The sequence below is a fragment of the Protopterus annectens genome, chromosome 3.part0 (genome assembly GCF_019279795.1).
Source record: "Protopterus annectens isolate FY-2018-M chromosome 3.part0, PAN1.0, whole genome shotgun sequence".
Taxonomy (NCBI): Eukaryota; Metazoa; Chordata; order Ceratodontiformes; family Protopteridae; genus Protopterus; species Protopterus annectens.
In genome coordinates this window covers 919,845,851-919,868,114 of record NC_056731.1, presented here as the reverse complement: position 1 = coordinate 919,868,114, position 22,264 = coordinate 919,845,851, and the positions used below count along the sequence as shown (strand labels likewise).

Below are 22,264 nucleotides of genomic sequence, written 5' to 3'. Positions count from 1 at the left end.
CCGCTGAGCAGGCACCAGCTTCTGAGGGTGTATTCAGACCTCAACATTTGTATATCAAACCGCCGACAGCTGCAAAAGCAACTTCTAAAACTAAAAAAACGATGCATGAGCCATGTGCACAGGCCTCTATGCCTAAATAATATAGATGATAAAAATGGCTGAAGACCTTATTACCTTGATCAGGGCTACCCATCCCCCTCCAGATAAGAGATCTTGGCAAGACACTGACTATGAATCTTCATATCAGGTTTCTATTTCTTCTGATTCCTTTCTGATCAGGAATTATATCTATACCTCCCTATGAGGATTCTGATGCTGAGGAGTCTATTCCATCTGCATCTCCTCCTGAGGATTATTCATTTGGAGAAACCTTGCATACTTTGAGGGAGCATCTTCACTGGAAGAGTCAAGACTTCTCAGAATAAAAAAAGAGGCTCAGGGCTTTCCTTCTTCTCCCTCAGCACAAGCCTTTAGACATTGTGGATGATGTGTTTTCGGAGTCAAGCTTGACCCCTGACTCCTTACCTCCGTAAGTAAGCCTGACAGATATTACAGGGTCCCTGACTCACATAAATTTTTATTTAGAAACCCTGCTGCTGATCCTAAAATTATTTCACAGGGTCCAAAGGGAGTTAGGGCCTCAACAGCAAAAAATCCTACCCCCTCTGACAGAGATTCAAGGGCACTAGACAGATGGGGGAAAAAAGGTTTATACATCTGCAACCTTGGCAATCGGGGCCTTAAACTGACATTTTCATATGCTAAAGTACCAACAACATATTATGGGATTGCTGAAACAGAAAATGATGTTGATTTCAGAATGTGCAGAAAATAAAGAATTGCAGGAATTATTGCATGCAGCTGAACAAGTTGGAAAGCATACTTTGCAATGTGGATCTGATTCCTTAGAGGCCACCCACAGGGCCGCAGTTACTGGATCTGTGATTAGGAGGCATGCCTGGTTAAAGGAACAAAATTTGCCTGATCATGTTAAAGCTAAATTGCTAGATGCACCTTTACAGCATGATTCTCTGTTTGGTATTAAGGCAGAAGAGGTTTTAAAGAAAATGGAAGACAAAGCTAAGTCTATGCAAACTGTTAGACTTCTTACAAGTTAAGCCACCAAGATTCAGTCGACACTGGCCTACAAAAAATTGCTCCTTTCCTATGTCAGACAGAGCTCAAAGGGGCAAATCCAGACTCCCTAAGGGTTCCAAGATACCAGGCGCAAGAATCATACAGGTCAAAGCAATGGGGCGCTTCTACCTCCAAATCTGGAGGAGATAAAGCGCAAACCTACAGAAAACAATCCCAATGACTTCCCTCTGCGTATACCAAGCACTTATCTTTTTGGCAGTACCCATAAAGGGAAAGTTAACACTTTTTGCACAAAAGTGGCAGTTAATAACCCAGGACAAGTGGGTACTAAACATAGTATCACAGGGATACAGAATCCATTTCCACACTCTGCCAATGGCAAATGGTTGGCCAGATCTGCCAAAAAATCAGTGGGCAGAGGCACAGAAACAGGTTACTCGACTGTTCTTGGTACCCAGAAAGGACAAGGCCTGGCGGCCAATACTGGATTTATCAATTTTGAACACATACCTGGACATTCCAACATTCAAAATGCTGACTTTGCAGCAGCTTCTGCCCATGCTGGGCAAGAATGCTTGGCTGGTGATATTAGACCTAAAAGAGGCATACCTGCATGTCCCAATAAGACAGTTGTGCAGAAGATACCTCAGATTCAAGGCTGGCTTAATGCATTACCAATTCTCTGCACTGCCCTTTGGCTTCTCTACTGCGCCCAGGGTCTTTACAAAATGCCTGGCACCAGTAATTGCATTTTGCAGACAAAGAACTATACAAATATATCCTTACTTAAACGACTGTCTCATTCAAGCAGAGAACAAGGACATTCTTCTTTGACACCTGGCGTTTGTGAAAAGGCTTCTAACATGCCTAGGGTACACAATAAACGAAAATAAATCACAACTGGTACCCTCTCAAAAGATAACATTCCTGGGTGCAAGCTTGAATGATGGCTTACCTCACGCCAGACAAACAAAGGCTACTGAGTACTTACTTCACACTGATGGCAACAAAAACCCAGTTATCTGCAAGACAAATTCTGCAGGCTCTGGGCTTCATGGCATCCTGCATCCTACTGATTCCATATGCAAGACTGCATATGAGGAAACTTCAGTGGTGCCTGAAAAGTTTATGGAGTCAACATTCTCATAGTCTGGAAGCAATGATTCCTCTCATTCCCTGCCTACAACATGAGTTTCTATGGTGGGCAACGGCATGTCACCAAAACATGGGATGGGCCTTCACTCTCCCCCCTGCCAGCCAAACCTTAACAACAGATGCCGTGGATTATGCCTGGGGGGCCCACATGGTAGGAAGATGCATTCAGGGCATATGGACCCCAAAACAAATGCATCTACATATTAACCAGAAAGAGATGCTAGCTGTTCAAAATGCCTAAAAGCCTTCAAGGACTTACTTCATCCAGGACAACTACTGATAAAGATGGACAACACCACAGTCATGTGGTATATAAACAAGCAAGGGGGCACACACTCATACCCCCTTTGCAGATTAGTCATGACACTGTGGGACACAGGTTTGACCTACCAAATACATCTTCAAGCTCAATTCCTGCCAGGAAAACAAAATACACTGGCAGACAGTTTAAGCAGAAACCTTATGGATCCTCACGAGTGGAAACTAAATCCACAAGTCTTCAGCATGATAACAGAGAAATGGGGGAGCTCAGACATAGATCTATTTGCCTCTCCTCAAAATTATCAATTGAAAAGATTCTGCACAAGGACTTATCACAGGCAAGCATGGAAAGTGGACGCCCTATTCCTAAGTTGGATAAACCCATCAGTTTACGCCTTTCCTCCTCTGCCTCTTCTCCCCAAGGTCCTCCTAAAAGTCTGACAAGAGAAACCAAAGATGATACTAATTTCCCCGGGCTGGCCCCACCAGTACTGGTACCCAATCCCTAAGGAACTTGTCTCAGTACCCAGCTTGGACCTTACCTCAAAGACCTCAACAACTGTCCCAGCAAAACAATCAGATCCTGCACAATCAACTACAGACACTGAACCTGGCAGCATGGCTGATCATGTAGTTATACAAACAACACCTCTCCGTAAAGCTGTGATGGATGTCATTTTGGAAGCCAGAAGCTGACAAATGGAAGAGATTCTGTGCTTAGAATCAAGCACAAGGAACTGATACAGCAGAACCAAGTATTCCTCAGATATTACAATACTTAGCTGAGATGCTTACAAAGGCCTTTCTTTCTCATCAATTAAAATCCATGCCTCTGCCATTTTGGCTCATTACAATACAGAGCCACCAATCTTTTCTCATCCTTTATTAAAGCAGTATCTTAGAGGAGCCAAACATTTAAGGCCTCCTAGATCACCATTACCTGCATGGGACCTCAATTATGTGTTGGAAAAGCTCACCCTGCCTCCATTTGAACCAGCTGCTACCACTGATATAAAGTTCCTTATCATGGAAAACAGCTCTGCTACTAGCAATTACTTCAGCAAGAAGAGTTTGAGCTACTGGCCCTCATGGCTGTAGAGCCTTTTGTCATATCTTACCCAGACAGGACAAATCCTATTTTTATGCCTGTGGTGGTTTCCAGTGTGGCTCTTAACCAAACAATTCATCTGCCAACCTTTTATCCAAATCCGCAGAACAAGGGGGAGAGAATTCTACATTACTTGGACATACACAGACAGCTAAGATTCTACTTGAGCAGGACTAAAGCTCTAAGAAAAACTGAGCAATTACTAGTGTCATATGCTGCAGGATCAGAAGTAAAGGCTATTTCAAAGCAGACCGTTTCAAAGTGAATAAGCCACTGCATCCGTTTCTGCTACCTACACCATGGAAAACCCATGCCCAAGGGCATTAGGTCTCTTTCCACCAGAGCTGCTGCTACTTCAGCAGCCTTTCTCAAAGGAGTACCAACCAAAGACATTCTAGAGGCTGCTACTTGGAGTACTGTTCATACCTTTACAAAGCATTATCATTTGCCTCTTTACTCTTAAGTCCAGGGCAGGCTTTGCCACAGCAGTGTTGCAGGGCCTTATAGCCGCACCTAATGCTGTTTAGCTCCAGCCTCCCAACCATAGTTTTGGGATTCTACCCAAATGTAATGACGGTAACAGTGAAACACGAAGAATATAGTACAGTTGTGTACACTTACCATAAATGTAGATGTTCGAGTGTATTCACTGTTGCAGTCCAAATTACCCTCCCGCCATCCCCCTGTCATTCCGGAGTTTACCTTTCCTTCTCTATCTTTTACAACCTATGTGGTGTATTTGCTTGTAGATGAAGGTAAAGTTTATATTGATGCATGTGTGTGTGTGTGTGTGTGTGTATGTATATATATATATATATATATATATATATATATATATATATATATATATTATTTTTTTTTGGCTACCTTTTTGGGGGCACCTGACATCGGGGGCAAGAAAAACTAAAGAAAATGACGTCGGATGCATGTTTTATACCCCTGACGACCTGACATCATGGAAGAGAAGACAGCAACCGACGCAGGACGCAAGACTTTGGAATTCAGGGCGACTGAGGGCAACCTGCCAGCAGATTACCCAGATGTAATGACTACAACAGTGAATACACTCAAACATCTACATTTATGATAAGTGTACACAACTGTACTATTTTTCTGATGTACTTATATGTTCATTGAAATCCACAATAACAGCACTGAGAAAGTGCAGGTAGTACTGGAGCAGCGTAGGCAATGCATTCTCAGTATGCTCTTAGCTGAAAAGTACTGCGATATCTGCCGGTGAAGGGAGGGGGGGAGGCTCCTCTTCTCCCTGGGAGAGGAAATGGGACTGAAGCACTGCGAGATATTTCACTATTCTTTCAATGGCTGGCAGTAGTGACAGTCACCTTGTTGGCAAATGTCTTAACAGACTATTCCATGCCACAAATCTCAAAGAAGTCTTTCAAGTCTCTGGTCCTTGTGGCAGAACCTGAGAAATGGCTGAAAAGTTTCATTACAAATACTTCCACATCATACGGTAGTTGTGCTACAGCTTTTTTGGCTGCATTGTGAATGATGTGGGCAACACAGTTAGCCTTCTGGAGTGATGGTCACTTTTCTTTTAATCTGGTATACACTCCAGATTTCTTCCCAAAGTTTAAACAGGCATTATCAGCCCCATATGCTGAAATGCTATTCCAGGGCAAGGAGTGCCTTTCCGTAATGTTCAAAATCTGCTGTGATATAGCCTGTGCAGATTCATCAGGGTCTTCATAGAAGTCCAAAAGGCCATTGACTACCCCTTCTTTCTTTAGAAAAATACCTCAAAACAAGTGGAAATAATTTTATGTTCCCCTTGTTGGAAGCATCCGATGAAATTGCAAATGAAGGAGGCATTCCAATGAGTGCGGTCCCAAAACATTTTCGACAATGGCTTCAGCCTTGGTTCTTCCACAAGATAGTTTATTTGCAATGTCCGAGTCACTGTATAACTGGTTGGCCAACTTTTCTTCACAAACTGTTGTAGGAAATGTTCTGCTTAACAGCATGGAACACCACCAAGGCTTCTACTGCAAAGATCCTAAGTAGTGGTTCCTCAGTGTTTGTGTTCCTTGCCCACTTTGTCATCAGGTGACTGGATTTTGCTTGAAGAATTGCAGTCTTATGTTGTTCATTTGCCTCATGTGCGATATCATTTCTTCCACCGTGGGTCACTAGAAATTCTTTCTTTCAGTACCTGCAGAATGCTTTTACATCACTGCATCTCTCGATCCAGCCGAATTCCGTTTTCCAAACATCCTGCCACTTGCATATTCTCATGTTGCTGGTTGACTGTGATGAAGCTACTGCTGTCTTCATTCTTGAATCTGTACTTACCTGATATGCAACATATTTAGCAAAACTGTGTTAGTTGGGTGCAGTAACATTGGTGCAGGAATGAACTGGCTAGAAACACTGGCACAGGAAAAAAATTGCTAGAAATGCTGGCACGTGAAATCATTGGTTTGAAAAAGACTGGCATCTGATAATCATAAAAGCATTGGCATATGAAACATGAAGCAGTTTAACATTGTTTGATATAGATTCACTGAAGACCTGAGAATGAACTGGCCTTGGGTCTAGATGACTGCCACTGTTAAAAGACGTCCCGAAGACCCCATATGCAAAAATGGGAAAAAGGGGTTTTACATGGATGGATCCAGACATTGGCACTTGAAAGATCTGGCTACAATAACTGGCATTTGAAAGATTTGGCTTGAAAAACATTAGCATACAAAAACTCTGGTTAGAAAAACTTTGGCATATGAAAGAACTGGTTTGAAAAACATTGGCATATGAAAGACCTGAAGAATGGAGCAGAAGCAAATTAACATAATAAACCCTTTAAAAAAGGTAAAGTAGTAAATGAGGTAATGTAGGGGCATTTTGTCCATTGAAAACTGACATTAACACAGCTTGTAGAAAACAAAATGCATTATTTTTACCACCGAACATGCCCCCCACCCTCATGCAAATAAAGTTAAACACATTTTCACTGTACCAAAAAGCCACTCTAAAATGAATGAGAATGCACAGCGGACACCATAGACCTGATTTACCTTTTGATTACAGCAGTTAAGAAAAAAGAAATAAATGTACAACACTAATTTATACAGCACAATGATCTATTAATGGACAGGCCCAGAGGGAGCACTGGCCGTAATTGGATTATAATGAAAGGCAGTACATTGTAAATTTATTGAAGACATCACTAAAAACAAAATCAAACTTTGCTACTTATAAAAGCAAACTGTCCTGAAACTATGACATGTTTTAGCACAATCCAAAATGCACTGCATTAACTTCTGAACATGAATCCACAAAAAAAAAGGAAAAAAGTACGTAAACATTTTTTAAAGTACTTCTTGCAAGAGCAGCTAAAATAAACTACAGTGCACAGCAGACCCCCATGGACCCATTTTACCTCAAAACATAGCAATTAAGAGAAATAAAAATAAACCTTTAACAGTAATTTACCCAGCACAATGAAGCATTAAATAGGCCTAAGTAAAAGCAGTACACCTATGTTCACATTACAAGCAAAGCAGGACATTTTAACTTTAATAAAGACATCATAAAAATAAAATGCACATATTTACAACTATAAATGAAAACTATCTTGAAACAGCTACGGCAAGTTGACAATGTACCTACTAGAATAATAAATGCACTACATTACCTTTTAACATTCCCCCTCAAAAAGGTACACTTATACCACATGCATATTGACTTGCAAGAATTAACAGGAAAAATTACCCAAATAGTATATTCTAACTTCTTGAAAACAGCATTAAATTGTACACATTTCCACACAAAAAGTGCAAAGTATCCTTGAACATTTTATATTATATGTAAACAGAAAGTACCCTGAAAAGGCCACGACAATAGAAATATATCACACTACATTTATCTTTGACTGCCCTCACCAGAAATAAAACTTTTATACACACTTTTCAGCCTTTAAAAAGTAATGTTTCCAAATCATACCCAAACAACCACAACAATTTTAATTACATATACACACAGTTTTTATACCTTTAAAAACTACTACTTGGAATTCTCAAAATAACCACTGCACAGATTTAAATACTGCATATTGCACCCCTGTTTACCACTAAACATTTAAAACTTAAATTTAAATAAAGCACAATATTCCCATTTTAAATAACTAGAGCCACAAAATACTGTTGACTGTAGTATTTACCAATATCGTAGTCTTCACTGGTCTAGCTGGCCTCCTTCCTGCTGGAATGGCTGGCTAGATGACTGGCTTCCTTTCTGCTGGAATGGCTGGCTAGATGACTGGCTTCCTTTCTGCTGGAATGGCTGCATTGGAAGACTGGCTTCCTACCTGCTGGAGTGGCTGGCTGGCTGGCTAGGAGGTTCCCTACCTGCTGGACTGGCTGGCTGGGTTAGCAGGCTCTCTACCTGCTCAACTGGATGGCTGGCTAGCAAGCTCCCTACCTGCTGGACTGGCTGGCTGGCTAGCAGGCTCCCTACCTGCTGGACTGGCTGGCTGACTAGCAGGCTCCCCTACAGCTGGACTGGCTGGCTGGCTAGCAGACTCCCTGTCTGCTTCAGTGGCTGGCTGGCTTTCTAGATGGCTGGCTAGCAGGCATATACTGACTGGCTTCATGGATGGCTGGCTGGCTGGCTTCCCAGATAAGTGACACATCTCAGTCCTTTTTCTAATTCCTAGTAGCTGTAGAAGCACTAATACAAAACCACTCTACAGCTGCGACCTTTGTAGGGCTCTTCCTAGTGGAATTTCCACCCCCTGCAATCATTGCAGCCAATTGCTGCATGATTTACACCACCCAGACCTAACAGAATACCTCTTCCTACAGGTCCGGGTTGGTGATGTAACCGCATTGCTGTGGAAAAAAAACGGATGTATTTTCAGCTGTTCCACAGCAATTCAGCATGTATCAGAAAACTGGACTTTTAAAGTCCCACTGCTTCACTTTGCGGACAACGTGATGACAGGGTTCAACCCGTGAGTGTCCTGCTAACAACGGGACGGGTGGTAACTCTAGTTACAGATACCCTATTGAAAGTGAAAAAAATGTAACTAGCAGTGTTCTACAGGGTTTTGTGGTGGAACCTCTCCTTTTTGCCGTCTGTTTTCTGACTTCCAGGCCAGTGCCCCAGAAGTATGGATGTCCAGGTTTGTGGACAGTTGCACAATGGTGCTAATATACAAGCCCCCCGAAGCCATATTATCCCTGCAAGGATTGAACTGTTCCATTACCTGGTATTCAGAGAATGGTCTCAGACTGAATGCTGAAAAGTGCAGTGTGATACTGTTCAACAAGGAAACAATTCCCACTTCCTGTCGTGTAAGTGATATTTGACTAGCATATTTTTCTCTGTATTTAGGCAGTCCTTTTTGTAGCCCGGGTGACATCCAGAGGATTTTCCACCAGATTTAAAAGACATTATTGTACTGTACTCTTCCTTATAAGACCTAGGGTACAATATAATGTCCTCTTCAGCATGTTCCTTACAGAACACATTAGCCAACTAAAAAGGCATCTGACATTTCCAGCTATGAATGTCAAGGATGTTAAAATCCACAGTGACTTTGACAGATTATCTCAAGTGTCCTGTATTCTGTGGCTTACCAGCTCTGTCACAGTGACTTGTGTCTAGCCTAGTGTGCCAAGAAGAAGCAAGCTCTGCAAGACCTGCAGTATCTCATGTGCCCACACAAAAGACCTTAGTCTACACCAGTAAATAACAAAACTTTCTCTGTATGCAGGTTCATAAGTTAAAGTATTCCTTCCCTATGGGAATAGACTTCCCCTGAATGTCAAGTATAGCAGTGTAATGACCAGCTTCAGAAGAGACTTAGATGAAAGGATGTTTAGCCCTAAATTCATTCCAGGAATAACCTTTATGCCCCCCCCCCCCCAACAGTCAAAGCAGTAAGCATTAGTATGTTTTTAAGGTTAAGGACTAGGCGTCTTTTGTTAAAGGTGTTTAAGTCTAAACAGGTTAAAGTCTCAGTGACTGCTTGTCTGTTAATTTACTGTGTGTGAGAGTTGTAAAATACTCAACATGTTTCAGAACACTGTTTAGGACAGTTGCAGAAAATGTAGAAATTGAAAGTTTATGAAGTTGCACTCACTAGTGTAAGATATATGTGTGTGTGTGTATAAAATGGGTGTTTTTTAACACTGTATTTTCTTTAGCAACATTTTCAGCTTGGATCGTATATTTTCTGCTGAGATTTTATATTGTTCATGCTACCTCTTAACTGTATATCACTGAGGTGGAAGTTATGCATAGTTTCTAAAATGTTGTAATCATTGTGATCTCTGAATTTTTCTAGGGACTCCCTGAATGCACAGCTGGATTTGACTGTGACAAAGGCAGAGTCAGAACAACTTGCCCGTGCACTTCTTGAGGAACAATACTTTGAACTAACTCAAGAACACAAAAAAGCTGTAGCACGGCACAAGCAAGAAGTTACTGATAAGGAGAAAGTCATCTGCATGGTAAGAATCTGTTTAACAATGCTGCATGTATGGTAAAACCTGACAGAGAACAGGACTTGTATTCACTAAAAAAGAGAGAGAGAGAGGTGAATTTGCTTAAGTTAAACTTGCAATCCCTTGATATTACGTCATTTTATTCTTGCGTTTGACTATGTATGCAACTCAGTGGTACCACCTTCCCCCAAGAAACTAGATAATGCTGATATTGGGACCTCTATAGTCTATGCATTTTGGAATGTCCTTAATTTGATCTCCACCTTGACTATTCTTTTCTGTGTGTGTGCTGTAGAGGTAGGGGTGTGCCTTGTGCACTCCATGACATCACATACCTGGCCAGAAGAGCATGCCAAGCTCCTCTGTCTTTAAGTTCTTTTCTGCCTTTCAAAAAGTTGGAATATCAGTCCTGATGTTGCTTTGTTGTGGTACACTTCCTGCATTCAATGCCCATTTTATGCAAGCCTTCTGAATATTGTTGTGATCATCAAATCATAATCCAAGTCCCACTTCACGACTGCCTGTATTAGATGAGTAAGAGCATGACATCGTGCCTTAACTACAAGTGCTAGCCTTAACTACAAGTGCTAATATTTTAATCTGACCACCTGAAACTGCAGATAGGAAAAAGTAGTGGCTTACTTCTCACAAGGTGGCTGCCATTGAGGCTGCCTTACTCATGGATTTGCAAGATCATCCCCTGTAAAATCCTGAGGAGGTGATTTAGCACTGGAAGAAGGTATAAGATGTAAAGGGCAGGCACTGTTCACACCCCTGTCCTTAGAGAGCTTTATGTTTCTTGCATGATGACAGCTGTTTCTTAACCTGCAAGTAGTCAGAGTTACTTCATTCTTTTTTTATAGTGGCAGATGAAGAGTCCTGTGAGAGGTGCAACCCCAGTGGCAACATTTAAGGGAGGATTGCATCCCAGAGAGTCAGCACCACCTATCCTATAGCTGGGCAAATGAGATATTCATTATTATATAACAGTTGTAATACCATAAAGTTGTATAGAATATAACTGCCAAAGATGGACATCTGGACAGTATACTAAATCTTTTAGGCATCTCCCTCTCAACCACATACAGCGTACTTTTGGATAAGCATGAAATTGTGCTAGTATAAATACAACATCAGTGTGCCTAAATATGTAACTTTAATACACTTTCTCAGACATCTTGTCTTCTTAGTGGCTTCAGTATCAGCAGTCAACTTGCGCATAGAGTTTTAGGCAGATGAATACCCCATTGGTGGCCTTCCTTTATTTCTTTTGCCATGAAAAGTGTTGTTGGGTTGTAGCTTATATCTGTCAGGAAAGAGAAATGTGTACGTGGAAGGCAGATATCTTGTCAGGACGTTCACATGGCCTGTGTTTTCTACCTAGAGAGAGTCAGGATATCATTTCCTATGACATCTGCTTATTTTTTTTTACTCCTAAAACCATTAGAAGTAAGCTCAATTCATTCTTTTTTTTGAAAGCTGTCCTATAAAGGACTTGGTGTGTGAAATAATGGGTTTTTACTCCTCTTGCATGGATTCCCCCATCAAAGAAAAAGTTAAACAATTCAAAAGAAGCACTTCTTTGCAGTGGTCTTGAATGGATGGTTCTGCTGAGTTAGTTTTGGAACCCTTGAGCCATCAGTTTGATCTACCTGGTCCCTCTGGTTAGGCTCCACAGGAAGTCACTAAAACCCAGGAACTCCACACATCCCATCATAATGGACTTCAGGTGCCCTTAGCTGTGAAGACAGAACCTAGAGAAAGGAAGGAGTACATCAAGAGTTGGTAAGGGAAGAAGTTGCTCAGTCATTAATGGAGGTCTGGATGTCTGATTCATCTAAGACTATCAGACCAGACCAGAGACCCCAAAGAAGAATTCTCAGAAGACTAAACATTTGTCTGTACACACGTTCCCCTCTCTCCAGTCAGAGGGGCTCCCAAAATACTGGTACAACTTTGGCCAGGGACTTTTCAGGTTGTTGCAGTCTTTTCAGTTTTCCAGTTTTCAGTTCTCTTCTGCCATCTGTGAAGCTGAATCCGAGAACATTTACTCCTCAGATTCCCCAGACAAAGAATTGCTCTGAAGTGGTTAACTTCATTTGGTCTGCAACCTGTGGGATTCGGATCCAATCTCGGATCCGAGCCGGCAACTTTTACAAAGCTTAGATCTTAGCTCATCCCCTTACCCATAATCCCCTGCCAACCCTGACTGACCTCAGATCTAGTTTGCCGTGCTTCGGATCAGCAGCTGGATTTTGAGCTCCTAGTTCGCAGGGTTTTTTGACTAACTTGTGAGAAATTTAAAACTATTTTTTTCTATCTCCTTTAGTGTACGAGAGTGTTGTGGTTAGCTTTCCCTTTGTTTAAACTCTTATAGCTAGATTTTTTTAGTCAAATTTCAGTTAAATTTACCCTCCCTCCCCTTCGCTGGTACGTAGTCGGTGTGTTGTGTGTTTGGGGCCTAGCGAGTGTGTTTTCCTTAAAATGTCTGAGGCCCCAAAACCAATTTTCTCCAAGTGCACAGAGTGTGGCCATAAGCTCTCCCCAGCGGATGGCCACACTCGGTGTGTTCTGTGCCTTGGGGTTGAACACCTTTCCTCTGGACGTTCTATCTGTGCGGCGTTCAACCCCAGGGCACTGAAGGACCGGAGGTCGAAGCTGATCCTGGCGGGACTTTTGCCCCCGTATTCGGCTTCGGCCTCTGGTGCTTCTGTGGCCTCCTCCCAGGCTTCGGTGGCGGCCACTGCTGCCTCTCTCCACCCGACCGGGACTCAATCTCCCGCTTCAGCGCCGGAGGCGAGGGAGGCTAAGAAAGAAAAATGGAGGGAAAAGCATCACAAGCGGTGGGCCGAGGCCTCCGCTTCGACCCCGCCGGCTAAGCGGGCTTCTCCCTCCAGGTCCTCCAGGTCTAGGTCTCCTCCTTCTCGGCTCCGGTCTCCATGCTTCTCACCGGGACCCAAGGAGGAGGAAGTCCGATCTCCGTAGAGGTCATTGAGGCGGCACTCCCGGCCAGCCTTGGTGGCCTCGTTGAGATCGACGCGTAGCCTGTCTGAAGCTGATTTGGACCGGGTTATGCAAAGGTTGATCCAGGCCCAAATGCAGATGGGAGTGCTCCTGCCATCCCCCCCCCCCCCCGGGGGGGGGGGCTCAACACCTTTTTTTGCCCCGATAGCTCCTTCTCCGACCCGCTTCATGGATTCGGAGTGCTCGGAGCCGGGCAGTGTTGGAGCCGGGGTGGGTCGGCGCCGACAGTATCTGGTACTTCGGCTCCGACTCTTCCTTCGAGCTTACCGGATCCATCCTTGTCAGATCCGAGCTCTCGGAGCTGTGCTCTGAGCTTCGGATCCCAGGGGTTTAGTGTGCCTTCGGCTCCATCCAGGTCGGAGCACACTGGCCCTTCGGATCCGATAGTCTCGGTGCCGGCTCCGATCCATCCATCGGATCCAAGCGAGGGTCGGCTCTCGGATCCCAGAGAGAGTGGCTCGGCCTTCGATGTGGTGGAGAGGGCTCTGTTGAGTGCATCCATGCCCCCGCTCCCTGCTACGGCTCCATCCCGCACTCCCTCTCGTTTGGGTCAGGCTTCTGTCGCCCGGCCACAGGGACAGCCTGCTTTGACCTCTCAGGTCGTTCCATTGGAACAAGACGTTGATGGTGAGTCGTCCTCTGACAGTCCCCCCGAGGATGTTCCTCACAAGCGAAAATGTAAGAGGAGGCACGTGGACTCCCCCGAGTCCTTGACAGAAGACACGGATTTGGATGAGGGGGAAGGCTGCCCAAGGTCACCCCCCCGAGGATGTCTCCTTCGGAGACATCATGGAAATGCTTAGGATGGGGGGATGTCTGCTCCCAAGGCTTCCTCGGATGAATCCGTGTTCCTCGAGGCGTTCAAAGCAGGCCCATCTACATCTTGGGTGTCCCCTCCGGCTGACCCCTTAGTGGACCTTATTACCACTAGGGCGTGGAAGGAGCCAGACACTGTGGAGCCAGTCCCCAAATGTCCCGATAGGATCCTGAGCCCCCTGACCGACAAGTCCCATTGGAGCAAGGGACCCCCCTTAGATGCCATGTTGGTGGTGGCAGCCACCAAGAGGGAGTTGGCCCAAGAGAGTCCCTCGGTCCATCCCCTGAGCAAGGAGTCTCGCTCGATGGACTGTCTCGGGAAGTGGGTCTTTAGTTCAGCGACCTTCTCTGTAAGGTCCCTGAACTACATGGAGCACGTGATTCGGCTGCAGCGGGACCTTATTAAAGAGTACGCTGCATCGCCCCCAGAGTCCATGTCGGGAGAGTGCAAACAGTTGTACTCCACCTGCATGGCCACTCTTAGGTCTATATCCAACACCTCTATGTGGCTTTTATCCCATGCTACGGAGGGAGCCGCTAGAGCCAGTGGAGCAGGCCTAGTTATGAGGCGCCAGGCCTGGCTCCAACATTGTGATTTCGCGGAACCCTTCAAGGCGTCCTTTGCGAATGCCCCTTTCGATGGTTCTGCCCTTTTTGGCAAGACAGTTCGCGGGACTTTGGTCCAGAGCAAAAAGGACGGGAAGACGTTGTCTGCCGTTGGAGTCCGCTTCTCTGCTCCCCAGAGGTCCTTCTCCAAGAACCAAAAGGGTCAGAAGAAGATGTGGTTCCAAAAGTCGCAACAATCCCAGTCCGCTCCGGACTCCCAGTCCTTCCGTGGCAGAGGACAGGGTGGACGCCGCCCTAGAGGCAGAGGGGGCCCGAAGAATTTTGGGTCCAGAGAAGCCTTCTCTGATCGGCTTCAGGCAGCAGCCCTGAAGGCTTGCCCAACTGCTCCACTCTGGAGGCAGTCGGGAGGGCGTTTCTTGAAGCACCTGGCAGCTTGGGATGCCATTACAACAGACCGCTGGGTGCTTCGTATAATATCCAGAGGATACAAAATTCCCTTTTCCTACATCCCAGACATCCCCGGGCACCTCCCCGATGTTCCACCCAATCAGAGGGAGGCAGCAGCTGCGGAAATCCGGCTGCTTTTAGGAAAAGGGGCCATCCAGCACGTCCCCCCAGGCCAGTCCGGATCGGGTTACTACTCCAGGTTCTTTTTGGTGCCAAAAAAGATGGGGGACCTAAGGCCCATCCTCGATCTTTCCCTACTAAATCTGTCAGTAACCAAAGAAAAGTTCCGGATGGTCACTCTTCAATCAATTCTCCCCCTCTTGCAGGAGAATGACTGGATGTGCTCGATAGACCTCAAGGATGTGTGCTACCACATATTGATGGACGAACGATCCAGGAGGTTTCTCCGCTTCCGGCTGGGAACCAGTCATTACCAATTCAGGGTCCTCCCCTTTGGTCTCACCTCAGCCCCCAGGGTGTTCAAGGTATTAGCAGTGATAGCGGCCCACCTGAGACTCCAGGTTTTCCCGTACCTGGACGACTGGCTCCTCACCGCCCCGAAAAGGCATCTACTTTGCTTAGCCAGGGACTACTTCCTGAACCTTGCTCCACAACTAGGGATCACTATAAACTTGGACAAGTCCTCTCTTACCCCGACTCAGGTGATAGATTTTATCGGGGCCAGACTAGACACCAACAGGCAGCTAGTCTTCCTAACTCCCGACCGTTTATTCACACTGAGGGCACATGTGCGGGGCATCTTCCAATCTTCAAGACCTCCGGCGGGATTGGTCCTGAGGGCCCTAGGCTCCATGACAGCCGCAATCAATCTTCTTCCCATGGCACGTTTGAACATGAGGATATTACAGTGGACTCTACAAGTGCAATGGTCCCTTCATCAGTACCCGTTGAATCACCCCGTTTCCCTCAGCAGGGCCTGCAAGAGGGCTCTCGTTTGGTGGCTTCAATCGCCGGACCTCTAGGCGGGATGCCCCTTTGCCACTGGCCCCCCTCTCACCACGGTGACCACGGACACCTCTCGTCTTGGGTGGGGGGGGGCATTATTCGGGCAGGACGGTCCAAGGCACGTGGAACGATTCAGAGACCTTATTGCACATAAATGTTCTAGAGATGAGGGCAGTGCTGTTGTCGTTGCAAGCACTTCAGAGCCTTCTACCTGCAGGAACAATTACAATCCAGTCAGACAACATGTCTGTGGTATGGTATATCAACAAGCAAGGGGGAACCAGGTCTTACCCACTATGTCGAGAAGCTATGAGAGTGTGGGAATGGGCGACCTCCACCAACCGCTTTCTCATTGCAACGCACATTCTGGGACGGACCAACATCCTGGCGGACAGACTGAGTTGCACCATCCTGTCTCCTTACGAGTGGTCCCTCAATCCCCAAGTAGCGAGTCAAATTTTTGATGTCTGGGGCAACCCTGTTGCGATCTCTTCACGTCACCCTCAAACACGAAATGCAACAATTACTTCGCTCTCATTCCCCCTGCCGGGGAAGCCCCGAGGGACGCTTTGGTGCATGCTTGGCCACCCGGTCTTCTCTATGCCTACCCTCCTCTTCCCCTGATGCTGAAACTCATTCAGAAAGCCAGTCGGTTGGGGAGCAAGATGATCCTCATTGCCCCATTTTGGCCTCGCCAAGCTTGGTTCCCTTACCTCTGGTCTCATCGAGTGAATCCGCCCTGGATTCTGGGTCCCCTCCCGGATCTGATTTCCCACCCCCTGGGGCTCCCAGTCCCCGACCTGGTCAACCTCAAGCTTACGGCTTGGCTGCTCCAGTTCCACTCATAGCTAGGACTCCCGGTATCTCATCTCTGGTTAAAACTATCCTAGTAGCAGTGCACAAGCCCTCTACTAGGAAGGTCTACGGTAGTAAATGGAAGCGTTTCTCTATCTGGGCAGAACGCCATAATTTGGATCCCTTTACAGCGCCCTTGCCTGCGGTGCTGGATTTTCTTTCAGGACTTTTTAATGAGGGAGCTAGCTGCTCTACGGTGAAGGTGCAATTAGCAGCTATCTCTCATTATCACATAGGCAGTGAAATGGGTCCTTTGATTACTACAAAATTGTGCAAAACATTCCTAAAGGGCACCTTTCTACTTAGACCTCCAGTAAAGGAACCAGTTCCTCCATGGGATTTGACCTTGGTATTACAAGCCTTGATGGCTCCACCCTTCGAACCGGTGGCGTCTGTAGACCTCAAATACTTGTCTTGGAAAACAGCCTTCCTAGTGGCTATTACTTCAGCTAGGAGGGTATCTGAATTGCAAGCTCTTTCTGTAAAACCTCCATACTTAGCCTTTCACAGGGATAGGGTTTACCTTAGGACCAATCCCTCATTCCTTCTGAAGGTAGTTTCTGAGATGAATATTAACCAATCTATCAATTTGCCGGTCTTCTTTCCTATCTACCAAAACAAAGGAGAGTACAAATTGCACTCTTTGGACGTGCATAGACAACTTGGGTTTTACATTCATAGGACATCTGGTCATAGACAGTCCCACCAGCTGTTCGTCTCCTTTTTCCAAATTTAATTTAGGTAAAACAGTTTCGAAAGTTTCATTATCGAAATGGACTTCACAGTGTGTCATCACAGCTTATCAAAATTCCGGCAGGCCCGCACCTCAAGGAGTTCGTGCCCAATCAACTCGGGCTATGGCTGCATCTGCCGCCTTTAAATCCAGAGTTTCCTTGGATGATATCTGTTCAGCAGCCACTTGGGCCTCATCTCATACCTTCATCAATCATTATAAGCTGGACATTATCTCCAGATGGAGAACTTTTGGCTCCGCAGTGCTCTGGTATATCCTTCCATGAAGGCCGCCCAAGGTTTAGGTAGCTGGGGACTCTGTCCCACAGGTTTGCAGACCAAATGAAGTTAACCACTTCAGATTAAGAAGTTATGTACTCACCATAACGTTCCATCTGAGTGGGTAGACTTCATTTGTCTGCAACTGTCCCCCCCCCTCCCATCCCCCTGACCTTCAGAGGTGTTTTATGTTCTATAGTAGTGTACCTCTCCGAGAAGGTGGTTATTTACCTGCTTTTGTGGTTGCGGGCAAACTTGATCTGAGGTCAGTCAGGGTTGGCAGGGGATTATGGGTAAGGGGAGGAGCTAGGAGCTCGGATCTAAGCTTTGTAAAAGTTGCCGGCTCAGATCCAAGATCAGATCCGAATCCCACAGGTTGCAGACAAATGAAGTCGACCCACTCAGATGGAACGTTATGGTGAGTACATAACTTCTTATTTTTTCCAATACCATCTCTAAGACAAAAAACGTTCTGTAAATGGTTTCAGAGGAACAAGAAAGGTATTTATGACCTGTTAAGTATGGATTCCCCAAAACCTTTAGCTATGTGTCCAGTACTTAGAGCTTTGGTGGTTACTTTTTCCTGCTTTTCCAGATTCATGATCTTCTGCCTATAGGAAAGTTGACAAACTTTATAAGGTACCAGACTCCCTCAAGTTTATTTCTAGAAACCCCATTACTGAGCAGCCTGTGATCTCCATGGACAGGGATAGCGGTTCTAAATCCTTGGCTTCTAATTTTGTCCCCAGTGAAAAAGACAGCAAGGCCTGTCATAGGTGTAGAAAGCAGGTGTATGCATCTTCAACACTGGCTTTTAACTGACAGACCCGCATAGCAAAATGCCTCTTTTCTACTTTTGCTGATATGTAACAACTTGTCCATAGCTTACTTTCCTGTTCTGACATTACAACTGTTTGTCAGACTTGGATGTTCTTCGTCTTCCCTTGCTGCAGTCCTGACTATTGGGTATAGTCCGCGTCCCAGTCGGCCCGAATACCAGAGTATAAGGCTGACGTCGGTCATGGCGCCTTAGACTGACGTCAGTACGTCAGGGTATTAATGCGCATGACCGACGTCATTTCCTCAGTCTTTTTTGCCGCATGGTCCGATGCAGAAGCAATTTTGCGAGTGCAGGTTGGCGTTCTGAGATTTTCCGAAACCGGAGTTTCAGACCGAAACAGAGTTGGCTAAGTAACCCGTTGGGGAACATTTTGGTTTTTCTTGCCTCAGTATTTAACCGGATGTCAGAAAAAGTGAATAACTGTATTTCTTGTGGGAAGCAGATACCGCATAGGGATTATCATACATTGTGTATACCTTGTTTAGGGCCTGAGCACGACGTTGTTGGTTGCCGCTCTTGTGCTAGATTTAACAAGCGCACTATTAAGAGGAGGCTTGATTGTGCTAGATTAGTGTTTGGGAAGCGTTGCAATTATAATATGCCGTCGGATGCTCCGACGCCCGCTTCTTCCAAGAAGCGCAAGGACAAAACAGTGAAGCCTAGGGGTGAGGAACCGGCAGTCCCGGACGTCAGTTCTTTAGAAGGCTCAGGGGAGCCAGAGGTTTTGCCAGGAGTCTCTATGGAGTCTCAGGCAGATACTTTACTGTTACAGGATGTGCCCTCTCAGGAGGTAGGCCAGGCTGAGGGGGCTTCTCAGGTACCTGTTCTTCCCTCTCTTCCCAAGGTAGTTAGGGCCTCTCCTTCTGTTGCCAAAGCTTCTTTTAGAGGTAGGCCAAGTTCAGCTTCTGTGGGGGCTTCTCCTAGCATTTCGCGCTCTGTGCCTAAGAAACATATGCTTAAAATGGCAGAAGATTTGATTACTCTGATTAGAGGTTCTATGCCCCCGCCTGATAAGAGGCCTAGGGTGGAACAGGAGTTTGATAGTTTTGAACAGTGTTCACAGGCTTCAGAGTCTTCTGTGGAAGACTTGCAAGAGTTTCCTGCTTATTCTGATTCTGATGTGGATGATTCCACTCCTACAGCTTCTCCTCCTGAGGATTTTTCATTTTCAGAGACTCTTCACTCCATGAGGGAGCATTTTAAATGGGAAGGCCAGGATTACTCTGATTCCAGGAAAAGGCTTAGGGAATTCTTGTTTTTACCCCAGCATAGGCCCTTAGCTATTCCTCCTGTGTTGAATGTGGTGGAGGATGTTTTTGCAGAGGCTTCCCTGAACCCTGACTCCTTGCCTCCTGCTCCTGTTAAGCCTGATAGGTATTATAGGGTGCCCGAAGCTCATAAGTATTTGTTTAAGAGTCCCAGGGCGGACCCAGAAACTGTTTCTCAGGGGCCTAAAGGTGTTAAAGCTTCTGTGGTTAAAAATCCTGTACCCTCTGATAAAGAGGCAAGGGCTTTGGATAGGTGGGGTAAGAAAGTATATACTTCTTCCACTCTAGCCATGAGGGCGTTGAATTGTCAGTTTCATATGCTGAAATATCAGAATTATCTCCTTTCACAATTGAAATCTAAGGTGGATGCTTTGGCGGAAGGTATTGAGTGTAAAGAATTGCTGGATTTGGTTCATGTGTCTGAACAAGTGGGTAAGCATTCTTTGCAGTGTGGTTTTGATGCTGTTCAGGCCTCCTCGAGGGTGGCTGCTACTAGTTCTGTTCTTCGCAGACATGCCTGGTTGAAGGATCAGAATTTAGCTGAGCATGTTAAGACCAGGATTTTGGATGCTCCTTTACAGTCTGATGTGTTGTTTGGACCGCCTGTGGAAGCAGTTTTAAAGAAAATGGAGGACAAAGCTAAGTCTATGCAGACTGTTAAAGATTTTTTGCAGGTGCAGCCTCCGAAATTTAGTAGAAATTGGCCTGCTAAGGGGTGGTCATATCCTGCTTATGGTTCCCAGTCTAGGGGTAGGTCTAGACGTGGTAGGGGCAGGGCTCAAGGTTCGTTTAGGCCTAGATCAGACAGTTCACCTGCTCTGACTTCTGGTGAGGGCAGGGGTCAGTCCTTTCGTAAGCAGAACCAATGACCTGCCTTTTCAGCTGCCAGTGGACTCTCGTCTGGCAGCTCCTTTGGGAGGAAGATTGTCTCTTTTCAAAGAAAATTGGGATTTAATCACTCAAGACAGATGGGTGCTGGATATCATTCATCACGGTTACAGATTTTATTTCCACACAATGCCCCCTTTCAAAGGCATGCCAGATGTTCCTCCTCCACAAAGAAAAGAGGCTCACAAGCAAGTTTCTCAGTTACTCCAGATAGGGGCCATTCAGCCAGTCCCTGTATCAGAAAGGGGCTTCGAATTTTATTCTCGCCTGTTCCTAGTACCAAAGAAGGGGAACACGTGGAGACCAATTTTGGATTTATCTATCCTCAACACTTATCTGGACATTCCCAAGTTCAAGATGTTGACGTTACAGCAACTGTTACCTCTGCTGGGCAAGGATCACTGGATGGTAACTTTGGATCTCAAGGAAGCCTACCTTCATGTGCCTATAAGGCTAAGTTGCAGTAAGTATCTGCGATTTCGAACTGGAGATTTTCATTATCAGTTCTCTGCATTGCCCTTTGGCTTATCTACTGCGCCCAGAGTATTCACAAAGGTTCTGGCTCCAGTGATAGCTTACTTCAGGCTTCAAGGCATTCAAATCTATCCTTACTTGGACGACTGCCTGATTCTGGCTCAAGAAAAGGAAGACCTTCTACAGCATCTGGAATATGTCATAGCAGTGCTAAGATGCCTAGGGTATTCTGTGAACGAAATAAAGTCCAGTCTAGTACCCTCTCAAGACATGTGCTTTCTGGGTGTGAGACTGAATACAGCAGCCCAGATGGCCTTTTTAACCCCGGACAAACAAAAGAGTCTGTCACTTTACTTCCATCAACTATCTCATCAGTCCGTGCTGACTGCAAGGACAGTCCTTCAAGCATTAGGGTTCATGGCATCTTGTATTCTGGTGCTTCCCAATGCCAAACTGCATATGAGGAAGCTGCAATGGTATCTCAAAATGTATGGACACAGCACTGCCAAGATTTCGACACTGTCATTCACATAATACCTTGCCTTCAAAAGGAATTCTTGTGGTGGGCTCAGGAATGTCACCTAAACAAGGGACTCTCTGTGACCCGCCAGAGGCGAGTCAGATTTTAACGACAGATGCCTCGGACACTGCTTGGGGAGCTCATCTAAATGGAAAGTGGATACAAGACAAGTGGCCTGCCAGACTACAGCATCTACATATCAACATGAAGGAGATGTTAGCAGTCCAGTTTGCATTGATGGCGTTCAAGGAGTTACTTCTTCCAGGGCAGGTGTTGATTCTAACAGACAACACAACTGTCATGTGGTACATCAACAAGCAAGGGGGAACACATTCTTATCCTCTATGCAGGCAAGCAATGATTTTATGGGAGACTGCGTTAAGCCTGCAACTGACTCTTCAGGCAAGGTTTCTGCCAGGAGCACAGAACTCCCTAGCAGATGTATTAAGCAGACAAATCATGGATCCCCACGAGTGGAAACTGGATCTTCAT

At 45.5% G+C, this 22,264-nt stretch overlaps 1 protein-coding gene across 1 annotated transcript in view; it reads left to right on the top strand.

Annotated features, from left to right (window-relative positions):
- ROCK1 (Rho associated coiled-coil containing protein kinase 1) overlaps positions 1 to 22,264 on the top strand; it is a 4,526,103-nt gene that overhangs the window by 3,595,835 nt on the left and 908,004 nt on the right. Inside the window, exon 22 of the mRNA XM_044065727.1 lies at positions 9,936 to 10,101. Within this exon, the coding sequence (XP_043921662.1) occupies positions 9,936 to 10,101 (166 nt within the window). The remainder of the gene's footprint in view (positions 1 to 9,935; positions 10,102 to 22,264) is intronic.